The 23,099-nt window shown below is 35.4% G+C and overlaps 1 protein-coding gene across 3 annotated transcripts in view; it reads left to right on the forward strand.

Annotated features, from left to right (window-relative positions):
* The window catches only part of ZCCHC7 (zinc finger CCHC-type containing 7), a 240,332-nt gene that overhangs the window by 208,839 nt on the left and 8,394 nt on the right, over positions 1-23,099 (forward strand). For all 3 annotated transcript variants that reach the window (XM_082643237.1, XM_082643236.1, XM_082643238.1), the window contains exons 6-7: positions 90-125; positions 20,029-20,124. In XM_082643237.1, coding sequence (XP_082499363.1) covers positions 90-125; positions 20,029-20,124 — 132 coding nt within the window. The remainder of the gene's footprint in view (positions 1-89; positions 126-20,028; positions 20,125-23,099) is intronic.

Here is a 23,099-nt window from a genome sequence, read left to right on the forward strand (position 1 = left end):
CACCAGTGGATGCTGGGTTATGCCAAAACCAACAGGCTGTAAAGTACCTTGTTTCATGCTCCCAGCTGATCAATATTTTTATTTTCCAGGCTTGCCCAGAAATCTGGAGGCAGTATCACCTAACGGTAAGTAGAAACACCTTTTTTATTTTCCCCAAGACCCAGCCTATTTACCCTTCTCTGAACTGCTGACCATAAAATATAGACAAGCATCTTCTACTGGAAGATAATAAACATCTGAAGAGTTTTTGTACTGAGAAAGCAATAATACACTTTTTCTCTTCTCCCCTGCCCACTCCTCTATCCTTTATCTTCCTGCTCTTAAAAGATTTTGATTGTTTTTTATTACTCACATCATTTAACGATTACATCATGGTATTTCTCAGTCTTCCTAGACCACATTCATTAAATTAAAGGGGAGAAGTATGCTAGAAGCAAAAAAATAGTAGTAATCCAGCATCTTTAAAATGTTGTATCTACAGTCCACAAGCATACAGTCCACACTATCTTCCATTATCATTTTTCTGGCTTTACTGAAATGTTTACACATATTTTTCAGTGAAGCTAGAAAAAAACTTAGTGTATCTTTCATATAGAACAATTCAACTGTCATATCCTTAAGCTTCTCTTGATATTCAAAGTGTATAAATATCTGCTTAATACCATTAAAGTTATTTAATTCTATGGTTTCCTTTTAGTGTGATTTTAGACTAAGTAGGAGCAAAAAAAATAGTTGCTGTGGAATCAACTGGTTAATGCTCAATATTATGAAGTCAGTTTATTTTTATTATTTAGCTTAAATAATTTCAATAATTCACCATAGCCCTACTCATCATTTCTTTTAATGTATTAAATATGTTGTGCTGAGCAAGAGACAACATTAAAAATTACTCTTGTAATTATACAGCTATGCAGTATATTTAAAATCAGTTCTTTAAAGTTTAACTTATTAAAAAGTTTTTGTTTATAGGAAGACATAGTAAAAATAGAAAGGGCAGAGTTTCTACAAAACACATCTTCTTACTGCTCTCCTCTTATGGAGTAAAAATAAACCAATAAGTAGACTCAATTGTGCCTATCACAAGCACAAGAAGTACATCAGGTGGTTTGTTTTCACATTGTTATCACTGTTTAATTTGTTTAAAGATTCTCGGTAGAAAGCTGTAATTCTTTAACTATCCTCAGTCCCAAATTGAGTTTTGTTAAAAATCTTTAGTGTTATCCCCTACTCCAAAAAAAAATTTAAATAAATACATGCACATGCGAGCGCGCGCACACACACACACACACACACACACACACACACACACACACACACACATATGTTACAGGTGTAACTCATATGAATACATTATGTTTGTGTTAGGGTAGCAATTTTTTTTTATCCTAACAGGCTGTGGTGAAATTCTTAGCCTAAATTTAATTGGAATCCAATCATGTATTACACTTTTCAAGATCACAGTCACTCTTTGTAACTGTATAGCAAGTTTTTCATCAACATTTTTTTTAAGTAATAGCCTAATGGATTTGACATTGCATTAATTTTCCTTTTTCCCCTAAGTTAGAAAATTCCAATCTTGAAAACTTGAAGTATAGAAAGTACTATTTTAAAGCCATTCTTTTCATTATTTGCACCTGCATTCTTTTATATAACTGTCATAGAAGTATAGAAATCAGTGTTTAGTATAACAGATATTTGAAGGTTCATTTAATATTGTAGCTTTTGAAAAACATAAATTGTAAAAGGAATAGTTGGGGAAAAAAATAACAAAACGAATTTGCCTTTGGGGAAATTACAGTATATTCTATCTATAAGTTTAACAAAATCATTTTGAAAAGTTTGTCTTAATTTGGAATCCTGATTAATTTTTCAAAATAATATTGAAATAACTATCACAATTCATAATTGTCAAGTTTAAATTAATAATTAGTAATTAAGAGTTAGTTTACGGTGCAAGTATAAATGCAAAACAAGTATATTTATAAACATGTACATCTATATCAATTCAGCAAAATAGCCAAATAATTACACATATAGGAAATATCCTAATGTGTGCAATTGAGCAATATTTAATCTTGAATGAAAGCAAGATGCATGATGAGTTTAGTCATCTTCAGCTCTTTTACTAGGCGATGGACTGCCATCTATTGACTCATAGTAGCCCTCACACGTGAATGTGGCGTCAATCAGGGCAATGACCGAGTAATAAAGCCCAGGTTAGAACTGCTACTGTATATTCATTTAATCCAATCTTCTTAAAACTGGGTATTTCTACACTTAATCATTGATTAATTTCTTTTTCTAACCAAAACATGCCCATTCCTTACCCAAAATGAACTATGCTTTTTGAGGGGAGAAATTGATTTGTATATCTAATTTGGAAATGTCTACATTTAAGAAGTTTTCTATTGCTTTTATCTGACTCTCAGTCAGTGAGAATAGAAGGACATTTACACAACCTAAAGTTTAGCTACTACAATTTAAGGGCTATCCAGGAATCACTTTCTTTGAAAAAAAAAAAAAAAGTCTATAGGTTAAACAGAGTTTTATTTCTCAAACACATAAGAAAGATGGTAAGTTGACTGGTGTAAATGGACCTGTGAAATCAAATCAAATCAAGAATTCCTTAAAACACACTTTCCTCATTCTGAAATAAGAGGAAAATTAAAAAAGAGAGGTGTTCACTATTTTCAGCAATTTCATGAGAGATCAGATAAAGTCTCCTTTACAACTTATATCTGAATAGAATAGCTTTTTAACCAGACTTGACTAGACTTCATTAATAAAAAAATAAGACCATCATTCTAAACGGTACATGCTAATAAAACTCTAAGACACTACATATATTTTTGTATATGTACGTATGTATCCATATTATAACAACTATTTGGCCATGTCATTTTTCTTTATATATTTTAATGGCTATAAAATTATGTCATGTAATTTAATGACTTTAGATTACCAATTTGGAGACCGGCATGGGAAAAAGAAAAATATATGATTTTTATTTAGCAATTAAACAATTTCTCCAAATAGTTTATGTATTTACCTCCTTCAGAAAATGTTTAGAAAGTTTTTTAAATCTTCAGTAATATAGCACTGTTCTTATATTTTAATTTGTTATATTTTCAGATTTTGGTAAAGCCTAACTTTGAATATTCTTTTTCATCTTTCAGATAACTCATTCTAGATAAAAAAAATTCCCCTCTTTAACTATTCAAGAAGGAAAGTCCCTTCCCCCATCCCCTGTCATTTCTAGTCTCATTTATATTAAAAATCCTAGGCCAAAATGGCCACCAACAGAGTTTTACAACCAGCAGAATTTTTAACTAGTAGAGGCTATAATTTGACATGCTTTGGACATTTTGTTAATCTTGTTTTTAATCTACTTAAAAAAGTTAACCAAGAGTTTGCTATTTGGGGGCCGTATGTATTAAGAACCAAAAAGGACAATACATCTTTTATGTTTAATTTTGCGCTTGGATTTCTTTGTGTGCATTGTTAAGATGTGTTACAACCTACTACCTTTTATTTTAACTAAAAGTTTAAACAGGAAGAAAATGCAACCTTTTTGGAAGAATTAAGTTTTAAATGTTTCTTTATATATAATGTTTGGAATGCCTAGAATTCAAAAAGTAAAATACTTGCTCACAGGGACATGGAGCGGAGTAGTTTCCTTGTCTTCCTTTCTAGTCTAGGAAAGGCTTGTAACCTGAGTTTACTAGTAATTAATAGTAGTCTTACCTGAACCAGTTGAATACCAGAGTATATCTTATAGACAATAATTAACAATATCATTCCATCTTGCCACTCAGTTTTCTCTCCTTACCTGGAAACATCAATTTAGAAATGTGTTTTCTGGATTTTCACAGTATGGAAACAAATGTTACTCTCTAAAACATTCTCTGCCATACCATAGAATAGGTAACCCTAAATGTCAAAAGATTTAAATTTAATTTTAGAACTATGTTTTACAGTCCAGAAGGAAAGACTGAGAAAGTGGAATTTGGTTATAAGACAATAACTGTACAAAGGGCTTTATCCTGGAATTATGATGTAAGTTAGGGTGGGTAACAATTTTCTACCTAATACTAAAATGGAATATATTTTACTTAACTTAAAGTGAGAAAAAATTAAAGAGTCTAAAAGAGTTTTAAAAAGTCAGCCCAAGCCAGAACCTTTTCTTTTCATGGACAAAACTCCTCTGTCTCTCTCTCTTCATTGAATATATGTTGGGAATCCTAAATCTCAGAATCTGAGAGCTCCTCGGCTACATAAGCAGAACTGCAAAACCCACAAGAACCCCATCCACACAGTAGATATCAAGAGATAGGACTTTCTTTTTTCTTGTGTGTGTGTGTGTGTGTGTGTGTGTGTGTGTGTGTGTGTGTGTGTATCAAAGGAAATAGAACTGGTTACATACTGCATTTTAAAATGTCAACTACCTCCAAATAGAGTGAGAACTAGGCCTCACCCTATTTTAGAATTATTTAAATAAACTTTTTCTTCCTACGTTTTTTTGAGCCCTGGCATACAGATTCTCACAAACTAAGACTTTATAAATTCATTTTGGAGGCTCTTATTTTTGGTTGTTCAATTCACTTTGCCAATTTCCTTAAGAACTGGGAATACTCTTCTTTAAATTGTAGGGTTTTTTCCTCTATGTCTTGAATCACTGTGGTTAAGTGTTGCTATTAAGATATTACATCTCTGTCAAATTTTCAGAGTTTTAGTGTTTATTAAAAATGCCCTCAATACTAGAACACTACTGAGGTGAATATAATCATGCTCTGAGGATTCAGATGGTACATGACTATTTTGTAGTACTTCAGGGCCATCTTTCCATTGTAGTACTTATAAAGTAAATCACACTGCTTTCTGTTTCAAGTTACTTTGGTGTCTGAATAAAAAGAATTTTCTGAATAAGCATTGATAACTTATTTTTCTAAAACTCCATCTGTGATAACAGATAGAAATACATTTGGACAGTGACCAAAATTTTTAAAGATTTTTTTCAAATGGAAAATTTATGTGAATGCTTTAATATTTATTTAAACATTCACCTTGTTCTTAAAGAATTTAGTGTCAACATTTTGCTAATAACTTTTTAGTTCAGTCTTACCATGTTTTGAATTTAGTGTAAAAGATAATTACTACATTTACAGAATAGGTCAACTGATTTTTTTCACGAGCGTGTTGGACCACATTTGCTAGAACTTAACATTGGAAGCAATTGGAAAATGCAATTTCAAAGCAAATGAAACCTGGAATTATCAATCTCAATAAATGAGATTCATTTAAAAATAAATACAATTTGCCAAATCATCAAAAAGCAATTTTCTAAAGCTTCAGTAAAAGGAAGGGGAAAAAAGTGAACATTGTGAATTATAAATGCATATGTTATTTTTCCTCTCGCAATGTTGCCTCAGATCTCTAGACATTGTGTGTATACAAACTTGTTTTTGAATGGGAGTAGAATAAAATTATTATATTTGAATATAGTTTATTTCTATTTATTGAAGCACATGGGAGAGCCTTCATATTTTCATTTTGTCAGAGAAATATTGAAGTGTCATCCCTTTCAGAGAGAATGCCCAACTTATTTGATTTCTAATATTTTAATGCAAAAATTAATTTGTTTTAAATGGGAAGTCAATAATGGAATATTTTGAGTAGTTGTTTCTTGTTTTAATATATTTAAATAATATCAAGTGCTTTATGAAAATAATTCTAATGTAGATTTGCTTTATGAAAATAATTCTAATGTAGATTTAAGTGTTTCAGATAATCAAGCAATGAAAAGTATGTAGCATTCACACAATTTAGAAGAGATTCTTTACAAATGTTTTGACCTACAAGCAGCTGTGTTTTTGTCATTTTCTAAATCTTTAATGTCCTAATCACCCATCATTGTAATTTCTATTTATTTTTTATGTAGTACATGTTGCTAATAATAAACTAATTGAATCTAAAACTCTAACAGCAACTTCCTTTCTTCAATTGACAAAACAATCCCTGTGCTTGTTTATATGCCCCTTAGTGGCTGGCAGCAAAGTCTGTTACGTTTAAGACTTACATATTTACTGTATGGACTTCAAGTTTTACTTCTGTTTTAAAAATGTAAAGGAATTCCTGTTGTGGTCTTTATTTTCTTACCTGTTAATAAATGTTTCTCCTGAGGATGATAGAAAGATGCAAAATTACATTTGGACTTTTGTTCAAATGTAATTGAACAAAATTTTCTAACTCTTTTTTTCTTTTCCCTAGTTATGTTCACCTTTACTTACAAAGGAATTATAGTTAGTTATTGTAGGGGCAATTTCTTCTTGATACTTAAATTTTGTGGTAATTATATTCCAATTTCTAAGTGTTTATAATTTTAATATATATATAACATTTTTAAAATATTTTCTTTATTTTCCTTAAAAAACACATACATTATTCATATAATCCCAAAGAAAACTACGTTGTTTTTTTCCTTGAAGCTCTACACTTTGAAATACTGTCCCTGTTATGACAAAAATGAATGTAAAACAGGTAGCCTGAGAATTTTCAAGATCCGTGAAGTTTTAACACTGAACAGTATATAATAAATTAGCGTTCAGAACTCTGAAATGTTGAATGGTGCCTGTTCTTTGTCATGTTAAGTACACGTAAAGAGCATACAACTATTAGGTAGAATAATTTTAGCATATTCAAGTGATTATTTTTCATATGTACTTTGAACGGGTGATTCATGTATTCCTTAAATAAATATACTCCAGGTGATTGAGCTTGTCATGATCTTCTCTGGACATTTCAGTGCAAGAATAAAAGTAAAGTATACTGGACCAGTGATATTTGTATTAAGCATTCCTTTTAGTAGTCATGCATGTGAATGACATGGTAGATTACAATAATTCCTAACAGGTCTTAAGTATTTAGGAATCACTTAGTCATTCACAGTCATGATCAACCATAACCTTTAAAGGTTTTGGTCAGTCATTTGACTAATCTGCAGGAAAAGATTCCTGAAAGAACCCCTTGAGTTATTGACATGAACAATCTCTCTGAACTCGTGTTACATTTTCTGTTATGGTATAAACTACAGTTGTAAACTTAAGTTGAATTAAGTTTAAGGTTTTAGAAGCAAAATCTCTTAAAAGACTAAAAGTTAATGAATTACTGATAAACTCAATCAGATTTTAGACTTGAAATTCATTTGCCATTTGATCCCCACATGCCAGAAAGTCATGAGAGTCATATTTTTGTACATTTGTAAATATTTTCTTCCAGCTATTTTGAGTTCGGCAGTGGTCCTCCAAGACCAACAACTCTGGTTTTTTAGAAATATCAAAACTATTATATGAAGAAAAATGCTTCATGTTTAGAGGACATTTAACCAAAAATATATTTTTAGTATCTTTGGAATTAAAATAGATCGTACCTTAATTGGTGTACCACTACACTGGCAGATCACATTTCAAAAACAAATATTCAATGGGAATGTTCAGAAATTCATATTAGCTTTGTAAAAATAATTCACTGTGTGAATCAGCTGGTAATAAAGCTATCTCGATATTTTAATTCCATTTTTCAAAAATCATACAAAATTGAATCTATTAGCTAGATTATAAGGTCATCTTTATAATGTGTAATATATCCATGTCTATAAATACCCATTTTACATAAATATTGTTCCTTTACATGTATTTGTGGATTACCCACATTTCTTTTCAGTTAGGGGAACTAAGTTTTGGTTGTTCCTTAACTTCATTTGTATAATAAAATCTCAATTCTCTCTTTCTTGGATCTCTCACATTTCATTTATTTGTCTTTATACCACATTTCCTTCTCATTTTACTGAAGTCCTTAGAAAAATGTGCTATAAAATTGGGCGGAAAGGACAGACTTATTTCTGAGGAAATTACTAAGGAATGTTTTTTATCATAATATAGGGGAAAGAATGCCAGCTTTGGGATCAAACATTGGTTTAAATTCTGGCTCTTTCATTTACTAGATGTGCAAACCTAGTTAAAATATTTCCCTTCTGAGACCCTCAGTTTCTTCATCTGAAAAATGGGTATAGTGCCTTCTAGAGCTGTTATAAGTATGTAGTGAGATAATAAATGTAAAGTACTTAGCACAATACCTAACACTTAGCCTGTGTTCAACACTCTGTGAGCTCCAATACAGCAAACCCACAAATTCCTCACTCCTGTAGAGATAGCAACTGGACTAATAGCCCAAACTCAGATTATGTATTGTGAAGCCTTTTATTTGCCTACGATGAGGAGATCCGTAATGACCCCTTTACTGTCTGTCTCCTAAAAATTTGTCCTCTTTATAGCTATTGAAATTAAAATCCCCACAAACAGTGTCTTTAGTTAAAATTATTTACCTCAGTTTTCATTTTCTAGTTATTTATGCTTGTCTTTCTAGAAATGTAGGTGAGTAACTTTTAATTAAATTATAGCAAACAAATTATTTTCTTAATTTGATTTGCCTAAAAATCATTATAAAGACTCTTAAGAGTAGATCACAAACATATTTACTCTACTTTCTCTTTTAGTGAAAATGACTAAATAAAATGTGTGCCATATAAAGATATAATGATACCATTTTGAAAAAATATATTGTTAATAAATGTATAATTCTTAGGTGGTAACTTCAGTGTCATCTGAATATAGTCATCTATCATAACCAAATATAATACTTTCTGCTAGTGGTAGAGGGTTTATGTTAATCAGATGAGAAATGAAACAAAAATAGCATATCAGTTTTTTGCACTTCAGGTAAAACTGCTTCATGGCCTTCACATGACTGATGCCAGAAACCAGCCTGATTTCACAGCAAAATGTTGAGTTATAAGAGACTGTTCAGTTGTTTTGCAGTCTCCCACCGTATTCTCATATAGGTCCAGCAAAAAGGGCAACACAAAATTAAGCACTTCCTCAGTGGATGTGATTGGTATTCTTTCAAAGAGCATTCCTATTCCATGTTTGTTCTTTAAGACATGTAGGAGCTAAGATGGAGCATATTGTAAAAGCAAAAAAGCATTACTTCCCCCCTTTAAACAGATATTTACAGCTGTGGAATTCTCTACCTTTGTGACTGATGGTTAAGAGTATTTCAGTAGAATAAGCACGGGTGGGTATGGGGAGGGGGAGAAGTATGTATTGTAAGTCGTGTGGAGTTATGGCAAAAATGAAAATCTCGGGGCTTATTTGGATCCCGTGTGTATTAGCTAATAAATATAATAAAGCTGTGGTTCTTTTATTCTACAATTTTTTTATGTGCAATTGTATGCAAAATATACAAGCAGATTTGAATATGTTAAGTCCTGCGTGTGGTTGGTAGATGTATATTAATGTGGTTTCTGTGTTTTATAGTCTACCCCAATAAACATTCAGATAAAATATCTATGGATTCACACATGTATGTGTTCTTCTCTTTCCCTTCCCCCACATCATGTCTCCATGCCCTCCTCATCCCTCCACCCTGCATCAAAGCTTGTGGTCGTTTTCCATCCATGTACTAAAAGGTTCTTTGTAAACCAGGCCATTTGTCCATCATTGTTTGGGGTCCAAACAGGGGTAAGATACCCTGTCACCGATCCCTCGTACTATGAATGGCAGCTCCTCTCCGGACAATTGGCGGAGGGGCCAAGAAATATTCCTGAGAGGATTATTTAACCTTTCAATTTAGAGGGCACAAAGCCTGGCTGATTAATGAACTTTCTGATGGGCGCTGATAAGCGGATCTATTTCTTTATTTCCCCTAAAAGTGATTCCTTCTCCTGTCCATATTACTATAATCTTAAACATAAAATGTGGCAAATAGATTAAAAAACAGCACTAAAGAGTTTATCTGGCTGGCAAACTGAAGGAGCTAAATTAAAATTGGTAATGACAGCAGTGGCTCAGCCTCATATATGGTTTTTAAATGCACTGTGTATTTTGAAGAGACTTATTCTCCAGTGTGACTGGTAATGACTGCTTTGGGTGCAGAGTCTGGGGCTGGCTTCTGTTATCCCCCCCACCCCCCAAAAAATGAGTTGTGTTATCTGGATGGCTGCAGACACATACGCATCCCCTTTTCTCACTGCATGGGCAGACAAGGTCGATAGCATTACAAGGTATTTGTGGCAGTGCTTGTTTCAGTTTTCAGAGCTGCCAGTTTCCAGGCGGATTTGAATTACAAAAGAAGAAGCTGGCATGAAAATTGAAAGGTTTTATCGGCTGGTCTGAAGCCTCATAGCACATTGCTTATTTATGCAGTCCATTTGCACCAGGAAATATAAAAAGGAAATACATTTTTAAAATAAGGCCATAAAGACCCAGATATGTTTAAGATGGCAAATAAAATATAGATACCTATAATATCTTTCCAGGAAACGATTTTCACTTAATGTTGCACATTACTTCAGAAGAGCATTTATGTTGCTGTCATAAATTTGTGCGTTTGTGTCACTATGTAGGTAGTCTCTGGGGATTAAGAAGGAAGCCTTTGCTAACTTACTTTAAAATTAAAATAGACGGAGGGATAGCTCTGCAGTTTGAGAGCTACATTGGATTTATTTAAATAAGGTGGTGAATTAAACTTAAACTAACATTTTTGCATTCCATGTAAAATTAGCTATGGCCCAGTGAATAAATGCCACTACCTTTGGAGAAAATTGGGATACTTTTTAAGCCATGAAGATTTAGAACATTCAGGGGGTGAATTACTGTGATCCTTACTGTCTTGCATATGTTCATTGTTCTCTGCTTACTGAGGTTTTCTTTTTTGTTGTTGGCTTTTTTGGGGGGTAGGGGTAGAATGTCATTTACAAAAAGAAAAATCATAAATTAATAAATTTAATAGCTCCTTTTTATAAAACTTATGCTTCATTGATTTTAGTCTGCAAATATATTGGCTTTCAGATTTTGCCTAACACTTAACATTGTGAATATATAATCTGGTTGGGAGTTATACCAACAGTTTACCTCTATTCTTATTACTGTAACGTAGTTTTGACTTGAAAAAGATACAGTCATGTAACCCCTTACACTCTAGGTTACGTAAAATGAAGATATAAGTATACAAACATACAGTACTTCAAGGACTTCAATAACCACACTGGTCATTTGCAACCTTCAGCCCATTGGCTTGTAAAACTTAAGAGTATCCAAAAGAGGGGTAGTGAAGAAATTACATGTACATAGGAAATATCAAATCAATACAGCAACACCCTTTATTCTGCTGCAATTCAAATGAACACTGTTTTAGAATCTATTTTCCAATAAAGCAAATTACTCTCTGCTAAACCATGAGAAATGCAATTTTTTGCAATTTTCGTTTTCACCAGTATCTGGTACCTTTCTCATGTTTTCATGACCTGGACTAATTACTTCATGTAGTTTTTTTTTAACAGAGAAAATATCAAAAGCATACACGTCTGCTGCATGCTAATGTTGTGCTGTACATTTTTTCATGAATTTTCATAAGGATTTTTTCTACATAGCATGTGTGGCTTAATGATGTAATCACCCGATAGACTAGAAAATGCTCCAAAGGAGACGTTCCGGTCTGTTGTGTACATAATACATGTTTCAAAAATCTGCCTAATTAAGGAATTACCCAATGGATTGGGAGTCTGTTGGGTACATGACAAAGTTTTTTAACACATAAAAAATATAGGTATATCATTATATATGGTGCTTTTAATGGCATTTTTAGGATGTAGGGGAAATTAGTAGCAATGTCCACTGGAATACAATTGAATTCTTTCTTTTCACTGAGGAAAAAAAGCTTAAAAATCTTCATAAAGGAAGCTTTGTTTTAAAATAGTTTCAAAGCCTTTAGCTTGAGGAGAGACTTTCTTCCCCGAATTTCTCAGAGGGAAGTAATACTGTGAATATTTGTCAGAACAGTATGCAAATGGAAGGCTTTGTCTAAAATCATGGGTGCAATAGACCTGGAATTCAGATCCCCAGGTGTGAGGACCCACCCCAGAAAAACACTGAAAATGGAGGACAAGACATTAGCCTTTGTATCTTTGGTCATATGGGATCGTTTTTTGCCTTTTCAGACTCAGCTTTGGTTCAGTTCACTGCAAAACTATTTGCCCAACTTTAAAATTTCTTCCTTTGATTCCTTTAGGCCCCAGCTGTGATTTTCCTTGAACCAGTTACATTTCTGTTGGCATTTATATTGTGAACAATACCAAAAGAAAGGTATTGTTCAATACCTTTGGTATTGAATGGTATTAGTGAGTTTATTAAAAGAAGAAATTGGAAATATTTTTGAAAGAGTAAGGTAGTTTTCAAACATGAAAAGCATAATTGATTTGAGAGGTGTATATACAAATGTGACTTGTTCAGATGGACTGGAGCTAAGCTCAGTGCTTTATCAATGTTACATTTTGGTCATTAATATATTTACTTCAAGTACTTAATATATTTGCTCTTTAATATATACTCATATAACAAATTAGATTAATAAAAAACATATAGTCTAGTTTCTAAGCATATGTATGATTTAAAAAATAAGTCTGTTTTGCGTTCACAAGAGTAGAAAATTCCCTTTAGTTAGTGCAATTGATTGCAGATCGTATATAGTAATGAGCTTCAACTAGATACAAGCCCTCATTGGATCAAAGTCAGTTTAGATAAGGGCAGCCCAAGGTCACAGAGAGAGATGCCCAGCAGGTCATTTGCATAAAAAATTACTGTTAGAAATAGGACACTGAGGCAGCTCTGGCGTTTTGATCTCTTGGCCTTTGTCATGGAGATTCCTAGTAGTGAAGGGAGTAAGGCCAGTGTCCTAGATAATGATTAACTGTTTTAATGGCATTCATTCATTCATTCCGCACTAACTACTCATGCAGAAAAAAGGGTTATGTAAAATGACATTAGAAGAAAATCATTTGTAATCGTTGCATCGGGCTGCACTTTGAGGAGACATTAGGAGTAAATCCGTGGCGTGGTAGGCTTATGCTTTATCTTCTGATATTTACTGAGTTTACTGGTGCATGAAAAGCTTTCAGCAAGAATAGCAGATGGGATGGACCTTTCATAGGTAACGCTATCTACCAGGTTATTACTTCTATATATTGATAGTAAAGTAATCTCTAAGATATCACCCTACAAATATAGATTATTTAAATGTCTGTAACAAAAAAAAAAAAGATCTGCTTTCATAAATAGTTCATTTGGTTATCCATTGGGTCAAAGTCTTTAGATAAATCTTTTAACTTTAAAAAAAGTTCTAAAAACTACATTCATTCCCTTGCATTTAACTTTTTGTCTGCAGTACAGACATGTATGACAGAATCTTGAACTTCGAGCTAATCAGTTGACACATTCTGCTTTAAATTGGACCTTTACTGTTAATTAAAAATAAAGACACGCTCCAAGGCAGAAATATTGAGTCACAAATTTATATTTCTAACACTTTAAATAGCTGTAAGATTTTTGTTAGATCATAGTATGAAAACTTGTCCACTGGAAATAATTATTGAGTTTTCAGTACTGTATTTTCTAATACAGAAATGTTCTCTAATTAGGTAAGATCTAGGCTGATTTCATTCCTATTAAATCCTAGTACATGATAGTTTATTAAAATGAGAGTATGTAGATAGTGTTTGTCATGTCATTTACTAATTAATTATTGTGAAACAGTTTAAATTTCCATAGCACAATATAAATACTGTTGCTATTTTTATTAGTAATAATGGAAGTTTTTAACTAGTGATATTATTCAGATGAATGAACATCCAAATGTTTGCACTTCATCCAGGGGCATAAATGAACAGTGGGGCTAAATATGAAGCTTTTTAAATGAGATTTCTTTCAAAATAAAATAAGTATCAACATGAAACATGCTTTCAAAATCTTGATTAAGAAGGATGTCTCTATTACTGGTACTATAAGACTGATTCCTGTTCTCTTTGTATTACTAATTCCTTCCTGATTCTGCCAGAGTACATAGCTAATTCTCAAGGTAAAGTATGAGAGATGCTTAGGAAGCTGTATTAATTTATTCAGCCTTTTTAATATATCAAAGCATAATTTTATACATTGTCCCTTAATGACATAAAAATTGATATAATTTCCCAAAGTATCCAAATTATTAACAATAACTAAAATGTGTTGGATGCTTACTATGGGCCATGTACTTTATATACGCATTACCTGATTATTCATTCATTAATATTTGCTGAACTCCTACTATATGCCTAGGCCTGTTCTAGAATCTGGGGTACAGCACTGAACAAAAAAACAGACAGAATCCCTTCATGTTGGGGGATAGACAAAACAAACAAGTAAAATATACAGTATGTCAGATGTAGTAAGTGCCATGGAGTTTTAAAAAAAGGAAGGGAGGGAGGGTAGTGAAGCAGCACAGGGAACACCAATTGGAGGGAGCTAGCAACGTTAAATAGGGTGGTCAGGAGGGCCTTACTAAGAAAATGACATTTGAGCCAAGACTTGAAGGAAGTGAAGGAGCTTACCATATTTATCTGGGGGAAGAGTGCTACAGACAGATGGAACAGCATTTAGTACTACTTGTAATTTCCTCAAACTTAGGCAATAAAATAATTAAATTGAGAGAAATTCTCTAAAGCTTTTCCTCTGTATCCTCAATCAGTAGCAAAGATTTTCCTTATTCATATCTACTTTAAATACTTTTATTGGCTGCATAGTTCATTTTCACTCTAAAATTTTAGAGGCTGTACCATCTACTCATTCACCACCTATTTATTGAGCACTTACTATGCTCTAGGTCAGGTGTTGGCAAACTTTTTTTGTAAAGAGCCAGATAGTAAATATTTTAGCTTGGCAGGCCAGTCAATGGTCTCTGTCATAACTTGATCCCTGTAGCATAAAAAGCAGCCTGGCTGTGTTCCGATAATTTATGGACACTGAATTTTGAATTGTATATAATTTTCACATATTACAAAACATTCTTTTTTAAAATTCTTAAGCCATTTTAAAATGTTAAAATCATTCTTACCTTATAGACCATACAAAACAGGCAGGAGGCCGGATTTGACCTGCCAGCCATAGTTTGCACACTTACTCTAGATTTTGGGCATAGGGATGCATAGTGGATTAGATGAAGATCCCTGCCCTCATGCACCTCGCATTCTAGAAATGGGGAAGCAGACGATAAACATAATAAATAACCAGTTTAGTATACTAGAGGGTGAACTAGGGAAAGGAGGATCAGGAGCACTGTGGCCTTTACTCTGAGAGGTGATAGGAATGAACCACTGAAGAGCTGTGTAGTAGTGTGACTATCCTTGTGTTCTGTGCTCCCAAGGAGAAACCAGAAGTGCCGTAGGGGTACAGGTGGCCCCTCCTGTGAGGAAGTCCCAACTTGTATCCATGCCAGTCAAGTTCCAATGTCTGGATATCCCTGCTAATTTAGTTCTCATCAGCTCCCCTCATAATTACTTCCTGATTCATCTTGTCCATTTGCATAAGATTTGAAACAATGGAACTCTTATTCCATGGACTAAACATAAGTGAGCGTATTTTCCTTCTCATGAATCAATCTAGAACTCTGGGCTCAGAGATAAATTGTCATGTATTCGCACAAACATAAGTAGAGAAACTTTTAAACATAGGTAAGTTTTTCAGAGAATGTGTTTAATTTGGGCGGTGGATTATTCTTTCATTGGTTATACTCTCTGCTAACAGTTGCCAGTTAGTTGTTGAGCCCATACCATTAGCTTCACGCTAGCTTCCTATGCCACATAAAGTAAATCCAGCACTCTTCACCCTTATTTATGATCTGGTCCCTCTTCACCTTTAGAACCTCCTTTTCTCCCGGTCTTCCTTCACCGACTGCACTTCCAAGTTATAGATATTTTTCAGATACTCAAATATAGCAAGCTTATGCTCACCTCAGGGCTTTGCACTACCTGTTCCCCATGCCTGATGCCCAGAATGCTGTTTCCCCAGTGATCACATACTAGGGGGTTTTTTGTTATAAGAAATGACCTTCCCAGTGAGAGTTTCCCCCAAAGTCAATCTGAGTCACCACCAGTGACTCATTTATATAACTGTTTTAATTGCCTTCATACCATTTATTACTATCTGATACTGTCCGTGTGTGTGTGTGTGCGTGTGTATTGTTGGTTTTGTTCATCTGTCTTTCACCACTGGAGATGTGAGCAATGATTTTTGTCTTGCTCACTTCTCAATTAGCTAATCTTAGAACAGTATCTGGCATGTATTAGGTACTCAATAATTATTTTTTGAATAGATTAGTGAAAGACTGTATATAGATGCTCATGCCATGTGCCCAGCACTCTGGTAATTGTCACTAATGGAGGCATCCTTGGACTTACATTTTGCTCTACTTGTCCCCTTCCTTTCTCCCATACACAGTGTGGTTTCTTGAAAAAGTCATCTATGTAATGTTCTTTAGCATCTTTCTACTTGCGATAAACCCCTTACAATCTGGCTTGTGCCTCTGCCTCTCAAATGAAACTGCTCACACCAGTTTCCAGTTGCCAACAACTTCCTGGCTGTTAAGTCCAATGGATTTTGTAGTCTTCATTGTATTTGATTCACCAGTAGCTTTTGACAACTTCTTCCTTGAAACATTATCTGTTCTACCTTCACATCCATGGTAACACCTCTTTTGGTTTTATTTCTTTCTCTTAAATCACATATGCTCATGGTTGCAATTTTGTATCACATCAAATAATATAGTTATCTTTTAGATGGAAAAATTATTTCTGCTTAGGAATTTCATGTCTTCCCGGTGCTCTACTACCTGAACAAATTTGTAAACTGCTGCACGAGTTCACATGCTATGTGCATACCTGTTAAAACTGTATTTAAGGGACTTCCCTGGTGGCGCAGTGGTTAAGAATCTGCCTGCCAGTGCAGGGAACATGGGTTTGAATCTGGTCTGGGAAGATCCCACATGCCAGGGAGCAACCAAGCCTGTGCACCACAACTACTGAAGCCCGTGTGCCTAGAGCCTGTGCTCCGCAACAAGAGAAGCCACCGCAATGAGAAGCCCGTGCACTACAATGAAGAGTAGCCCCTGCTCGCCACACCTAGAAAAAGCCCATGCACAGCAATGAAGACCCAATGCAGCCATAAATAAATAAATAGACTAAATAATTTTTTAAAAAACTGTATTTAATCACTTTTAGCTAGTCTTAATTCATGACCCACGTTTTTTATTAGAGAATATAAGACATTTGTTGACTGTGTTTTTGATTATATCCCAATTGGTAATAGCTGAGGTTGTAAATTCCATTTTGTATTTTCATTAGAAAACATCTTTCAGGTTATTGTCATCCTCCAGTTTTTCAATTTAGGAAATGGAGCTAAAAGTAAAGTTGTTTGAAGGAGGTTATTTTTATAACCTATAGATTATTTTCCTGTATCAAGAAAATAAAACATCCCACAGACCACCTATTTGCCACATTAAATAACAACAAAATCAGTTGACAGACCAGTTAGTTGGCCCTCTTTGTAGACACCCAATAAAGAATATAAGAAATAAACTTATCCAAGTTTATTCTCAACCTTCCAATCTCCAAAAAATATGGGGGGAATTAGTTTTTTCTCCTCCTGTTTAAAGCCCGTGCCACATCAGGAGTTTTGCTCTATGCATCCTTTCTCTGTGTTTTCAACTTCTCCACCTCTGTTAGCTTTCTCACATGTTCAGGTCTCTCCCATTCTAATAACAAACTCCACCAAATCCTACTCCTAGGTACTGACTGATCTTATTTTGCCCCTTCTTACTCATGCTTCTTAAAATAATATATACCTACTGTCTACTTTTCTTCAACTTCCATTCATTTTTTAAAACATTTCTTGTTATGAAATGTAATATACCTAGTGAAAAGTGCATCAAACATGTGTACAATTTAATAAATTAGTTATATAACTCACTTAAGTTATATGACACCACTATGTTCAAAAATAGAAAACTGCAGCTACCCTGAGACCTTCTGTGCTCTATTCTCTCCCCACAGGAAGTAACCACTGTCCTAGCTTTTGTGGGTAATCATTTCCTTGCTCTTCTTTATAGTTCTACCACCTTTGAATGCATCTCCTTCACTCTTCAACCTATTGCTTTCTACTCTTTCTACCTTCTTACTGATTACAAAATTCTCACAAAGTTATCCATGAACAGTGCGAAATCTAAGGGTGTTTCCCAGCCCTAATCTCACTAGGCTTCTCTGCTATATTTGACATCGTAGATCAGTTCATCCATCTTGAAACTACTCTAAGGTCTATGACTGTTCTCTGTGGCTCTGCGTTCTTTAACCTCTCCTTCTCTGTCTCTTTCACAGGCTTTTCTGCCTGCCCCTCATGTGTTGTTGTTCCCAGGGGTCCATCTTTAGCTCACTGCTGCTCATCTGGCTATGGCGATAGTGTCCACTCTGGTCATTTCAGTCTCCACTATTAATGCAGCTTACTTTCAGATCTAATCTTCAGCACAGATGTGTTTTCTAAGCTTTATCTTACACAGGTAACTGCCTGGTGGACATCTGTCTCCACCTAGATACTCAGCATCCAAAAAAGACTTCATTATCTTTCCCTCTAAATTGACTCTGCCTTCTTTTCCTACCTTTTCTGAATCAGTTGTTGACACTACTGCTCACCAGTTTACCCAAGTTAGAAACCTGAAAAGCATCCTAATTTCTCTTTACCCTTTACCTAAAATTTTCCATTTGATTTACACCTAATTCCTTTAGAGTAAATTTAAATTTTTTATATTTCAAGGGAAGCTTTACCTGAGTTCCTTACCCATCCAATGATTGGTCCCCCTTGGCACTCCATTAATACCTTGTACACGCTTCTATCACTGTGCTTACATTGCTGTCGTTACCTATTTTTATGTCTGTCATGTTCTACTGGGCTTTTATTCTCTGAGATACCTAATACGTAACACAGTATTGGGCACAATGCGGAATGGAATGAGGAGTGAGGAAGGTGAGGAAAGCACACGTTGATGTTAAAAGTAAAAGAATTGTTCTCATGTTACACACTTCAATACACAGAACCATGTGAATGTGGGGTCTCCACACTAAACTGTAAGAGGCAGTATTTCTTTTCTTCTTTCAATTTTATTTATTTATTTATTTATTTATTTATTTATTTTATTATTATTTTTTTTTTTGGCTGCATTGGGTCTTTGTTCCTGCACGCAGTTTGTTCCTGCACGCAGGCTTTCTCTAGTTGTGGCAAGCAGGGGTACTCTTTGTTGCAGTGCACGGGCTTCTCATTGTGGTGGCTTCTCTTGTTGCAGAACACAAGCTCTAGGTGCGCGGGCTCAGTAGTTGCAGCACGTGGGCCCTAGAGCACATGGGCTTCAGTAGTTGTGGCACTTAGGCTCAGTAGTTGTGGCACACGGGCTCTAGGGCACGTGGGCTTCAGTAGTTGTGCCATGCGGGCTCAGTTGTGGCTCACGGGCTCTAGAGCACATGCTCAAGTAGCTGTGACGCACAGGCTTAGTTGCTCTGTGGCATGTGGGATCTTCCCGGATCAGGGCTCGAATCCGTGTCCCCTGCCTTAGCAGGCGGATTCTTACCCACTGCGCTACCAGGGAAGTCCCAATAACTTCTGTTAGGTAAGCGATTCCTTAGAAATACTGCCTCCTGGGACTTCCCTGGTGGCACAGTGGTTAAGAATCCACCTGCCAAGGCAGGGGACACAGGTTCGAGCCCTGGTCCAGGAAGATCCCACATGCCGCAGAGCAACAAAGCCTGTGTGCCACAGCTACTTGAGCCTGTGCTCTAGAGCCTGTGAGCCAAAACTACTGAAGCCGGCACGCCACAACTACTGAAGCCCACGCGCCTAGAGCCCGTGCTCTGCAACAGGAGAGGCCCGCGCACCGCAACGAGGAGTGGCCCCTGCTCGCCGCAACAAGAGAAAAGACCGTGCACAGCAACGAAGACCCAATGCAGCCAAAAATAAATAAATAAAAACCTTGAGGATATATATTTTTTTAAAGTTCTTTTGGAAAGAACAAGGTTTTAATTTTCTTCTGACATTCACTAAATCTTCACAAATATTCATGTTGCAGACCAAACCTGGACCACCCAAAAAGCCAAAGACCCCTTCTGGACAATCAGCCTTAGTGTATTGCTACAACTGCGGGCAAGAAGGCCATTACGGACACGTAAGTTTAAGTGGAATTTGGGCATAAAGCATTCTGTTGTTCAGGAGTGGTTGCTGAAAGATGAGCCCGAGTAATTCTGAACACATTTCTTTTATAAACTAATATCTTGAATTAAGACTTAATATATTTTCAACTGATTTACTTCTCCTATCCCTACCAGAGTAACAGATCTGTCAGAGCACATTCTTGTAAATGTTTTAAGTATACATGCATGTTAGTCTAAAACAAATACAGCTCATAGAATCATTCAGACAAATAATAGTAGTCAATAGAATGGTTACAGTTCTCACGAGTTCTTAGGATTACTAGTACTTTGACCCAGCCAAATCGTGATTTTTAGATTTTCTATATAGTTCTCCAGTATCTCTGGTTTTCCCCGGTACTGTGTTCAGTTAAATCTTTACAATTCACATGCAAACCCTGACACTCGCTAGTGGAAAGACAGAGGTGCTGCATCATCATCCATCCTGTCTACCCCACAAATGTCCCAATTCCCTATCCAACCTGCATATTTCCTAACCCTAACTGAAAGGGCCAAACTTTGTGTGTTCTAGATACTGAGGTGTCAAAGCAGAAACTTGCTGCTGTGAGGTGGGAGTGAGTCTCCTAGCCAGTTATCTCATTAAGCATGAAACAGCAACAGCTCATCCCACAGACAGGATGCAATAAGAATAGACTCACAGCCCATACGTTCTGGGAATCTTGAGACAGAGGAGGAAAGGCAGTGGCACAAGAAGTAGAAAATCTGTATGGAGAAATACACTCCCAGTCTCCAGATAGGTTTCTAATAGCCTAGAAACCAAAATATACTAATATCAAGTCAGATCTGATGAGAGGAGGTGGAAAGCACGCAGAGGTAGGGAGTCTACAAAATGGATAGAGGTGTGAGCAGTAGGGTGGAATGGTATTGCAGGTCACGTGTTGAGTTCTGACCATGACACTTCACCAGTGCAGACCTTGGGGATAGAGCTCTACGATATGGGGAGAGACAAAAAGTCTGGAGAAGAAAAAGTGTGGGACAGAGTCCATCAACAGATGGAGTTTTTCTTCCGCATTGGGACAGCAGGACCATGGAGTGAAGGGATAGAATATGAAAGAGAGGATGGAGCTCTGATCCTCAGTTTTAATTTTTGCTCTACTACTGACTTAACCATGTGACTTAAAACAACACACTTTTTCTCCCTGGTCTCCACTTTCTTTATTTCCAAAGCAAAGAAGTTGTACAGGGAGAGCTCTCAGCACTGATTTGGTATTTCCCATGTGATCAGATCCATAGTATGGGGATACAGACGGAGGGACCTTGCAGTATAATTACCTCACTTCTATAGAACTCACACTGAAAAGCTAGTTTGAGAATACCTTTTTTTTGAAAAATTATCATCTCTAGATCTTTTACTGCTCTGTGTATTCCTCCTTGTTGCCAAAACTCAGATGTTGTTTAGCGAACATATTCACAGAAGCAGTCCACTGCCACACGAATCACACAGATGTACAATTTATGCCTGCTTACCTCTTTAAAGCAAAAGTGTATAATTTTAGCATTTATGTTTGTTCAATTAAGGAAAAACAATTAGAGTTGGACACATACTGCTTACTAGTCACTCCTGTTAATGTAGATAGGAAATATATTAAAAGCATTTGGAACTTATCCCTGAAATCTAGATTTAGATAATTTTTAATTTACCATAAAGCAAATTTGGCAGCCTCATTGCTGCCATAGATGAAGAACTCTAGATTATCCACACTAATGAAGAAGATCAGTGGTGTGGCTAATCCAGAATAGTAGATAATTTATATAGCCAACTATCAATTGTCTGTGCTAATGGAGGGGACCAGTGATGTGGATAATCAAAATATAATTTACATTTAGCTTTGGAAAGTGTTTATAGTACTGTATAGCTCTGTAGAGCCACATCAGTCTAGACTGTATAGGATCCAAATAGGAGACTGGGCAGGTACTTAGAGCTGTCTGAGGGCCCCTCCCCTTCAGTTTCAGAACTTCAGCTCTATAGATGTTAATAAATAGCTTCTTCATGTGAAAGATACTCTAAGGGGAATGTGGCATCGCCCTTCTCTAATTCCACTTCCTCTAACTGGGGAGGCAGGGACAATCATAAGCAGCTCCATATGAGGCAAACTGCAATAGAAAACAGTACTCACCATGTAAAGAGACTACTCCGGGATGAGTGGGGCGCTGGAAGTATATCAAGAGCTCTAGTACCTTTTTGTAATTGTAATTTGCTCTTAAGATTCTATAGAATCTGTCTTAGTCTATTCAGGCTGCTATAAACAAACTACCATAGACTGAGTGGCTTATAAACAACAGGAATTTATTTCTCACCACAACCATGGTGCAGAATCAGTGTCTTGTGAGGGCCGCTTCCTCATAGATGGCACTTTCTTGCTGTGTCCTCACATGGTGGAAGAGGCTAGAGAGCTCTGTGGGGTCTCTTTTACAAGAGTTCCACCCTTGTGATCTAATCACCTCCCAAAGGGTCCACCTCCTAATACCATCACCTTGGGGTTTAGATTTCAACACATGAATTGGGAGGGGGATACACAAACATTCAAACCATAGTAGAATCTTAGACCCAAATCTTTTATGGGTATCCTTTCTTCTGGAAACTTGGTGCCACCATGGATAGTGATTTATAAAAGCAATTCTTTATGTTACCCTATAGGTTTGCCTTATAACTTTCAATACCCAAAAGAGCCCAAAAAGATCCAGAAACTCAACAACAAGTTAAATCTTAAGATAGTTGGAAGAAGGAAATTATAAAGATAAGAACCAAAATTACTGAAATAGAAAACATGATGAATAGCATCATCAAAACCAAAAGCTGGTTCTTTGAAAACATTTTCTTTTCAAAAGAAAAGAGACTTCTGGAAAAACTGCTCAAAGAAAAGGAAAAGATACAAATAAGCAATGAGTGAAAAAGTGTAAATAGCTTAAAATACAGTATAATTTTTTACTT

The sequence above is a fragment of the Mesoplodon mirus genome (assembly GCF_964341445.2).
Source record: "Mesoplodon mirus genome assembly, chromosome: 1".
NCBI classification, from domain to species: domain Eukaryota; kingdom Metazoa; phylum Chordata; class Mammalia; order Artiodactyla; family Ziphiidae; genus Mesoplodon; species Mesoplodon mirus.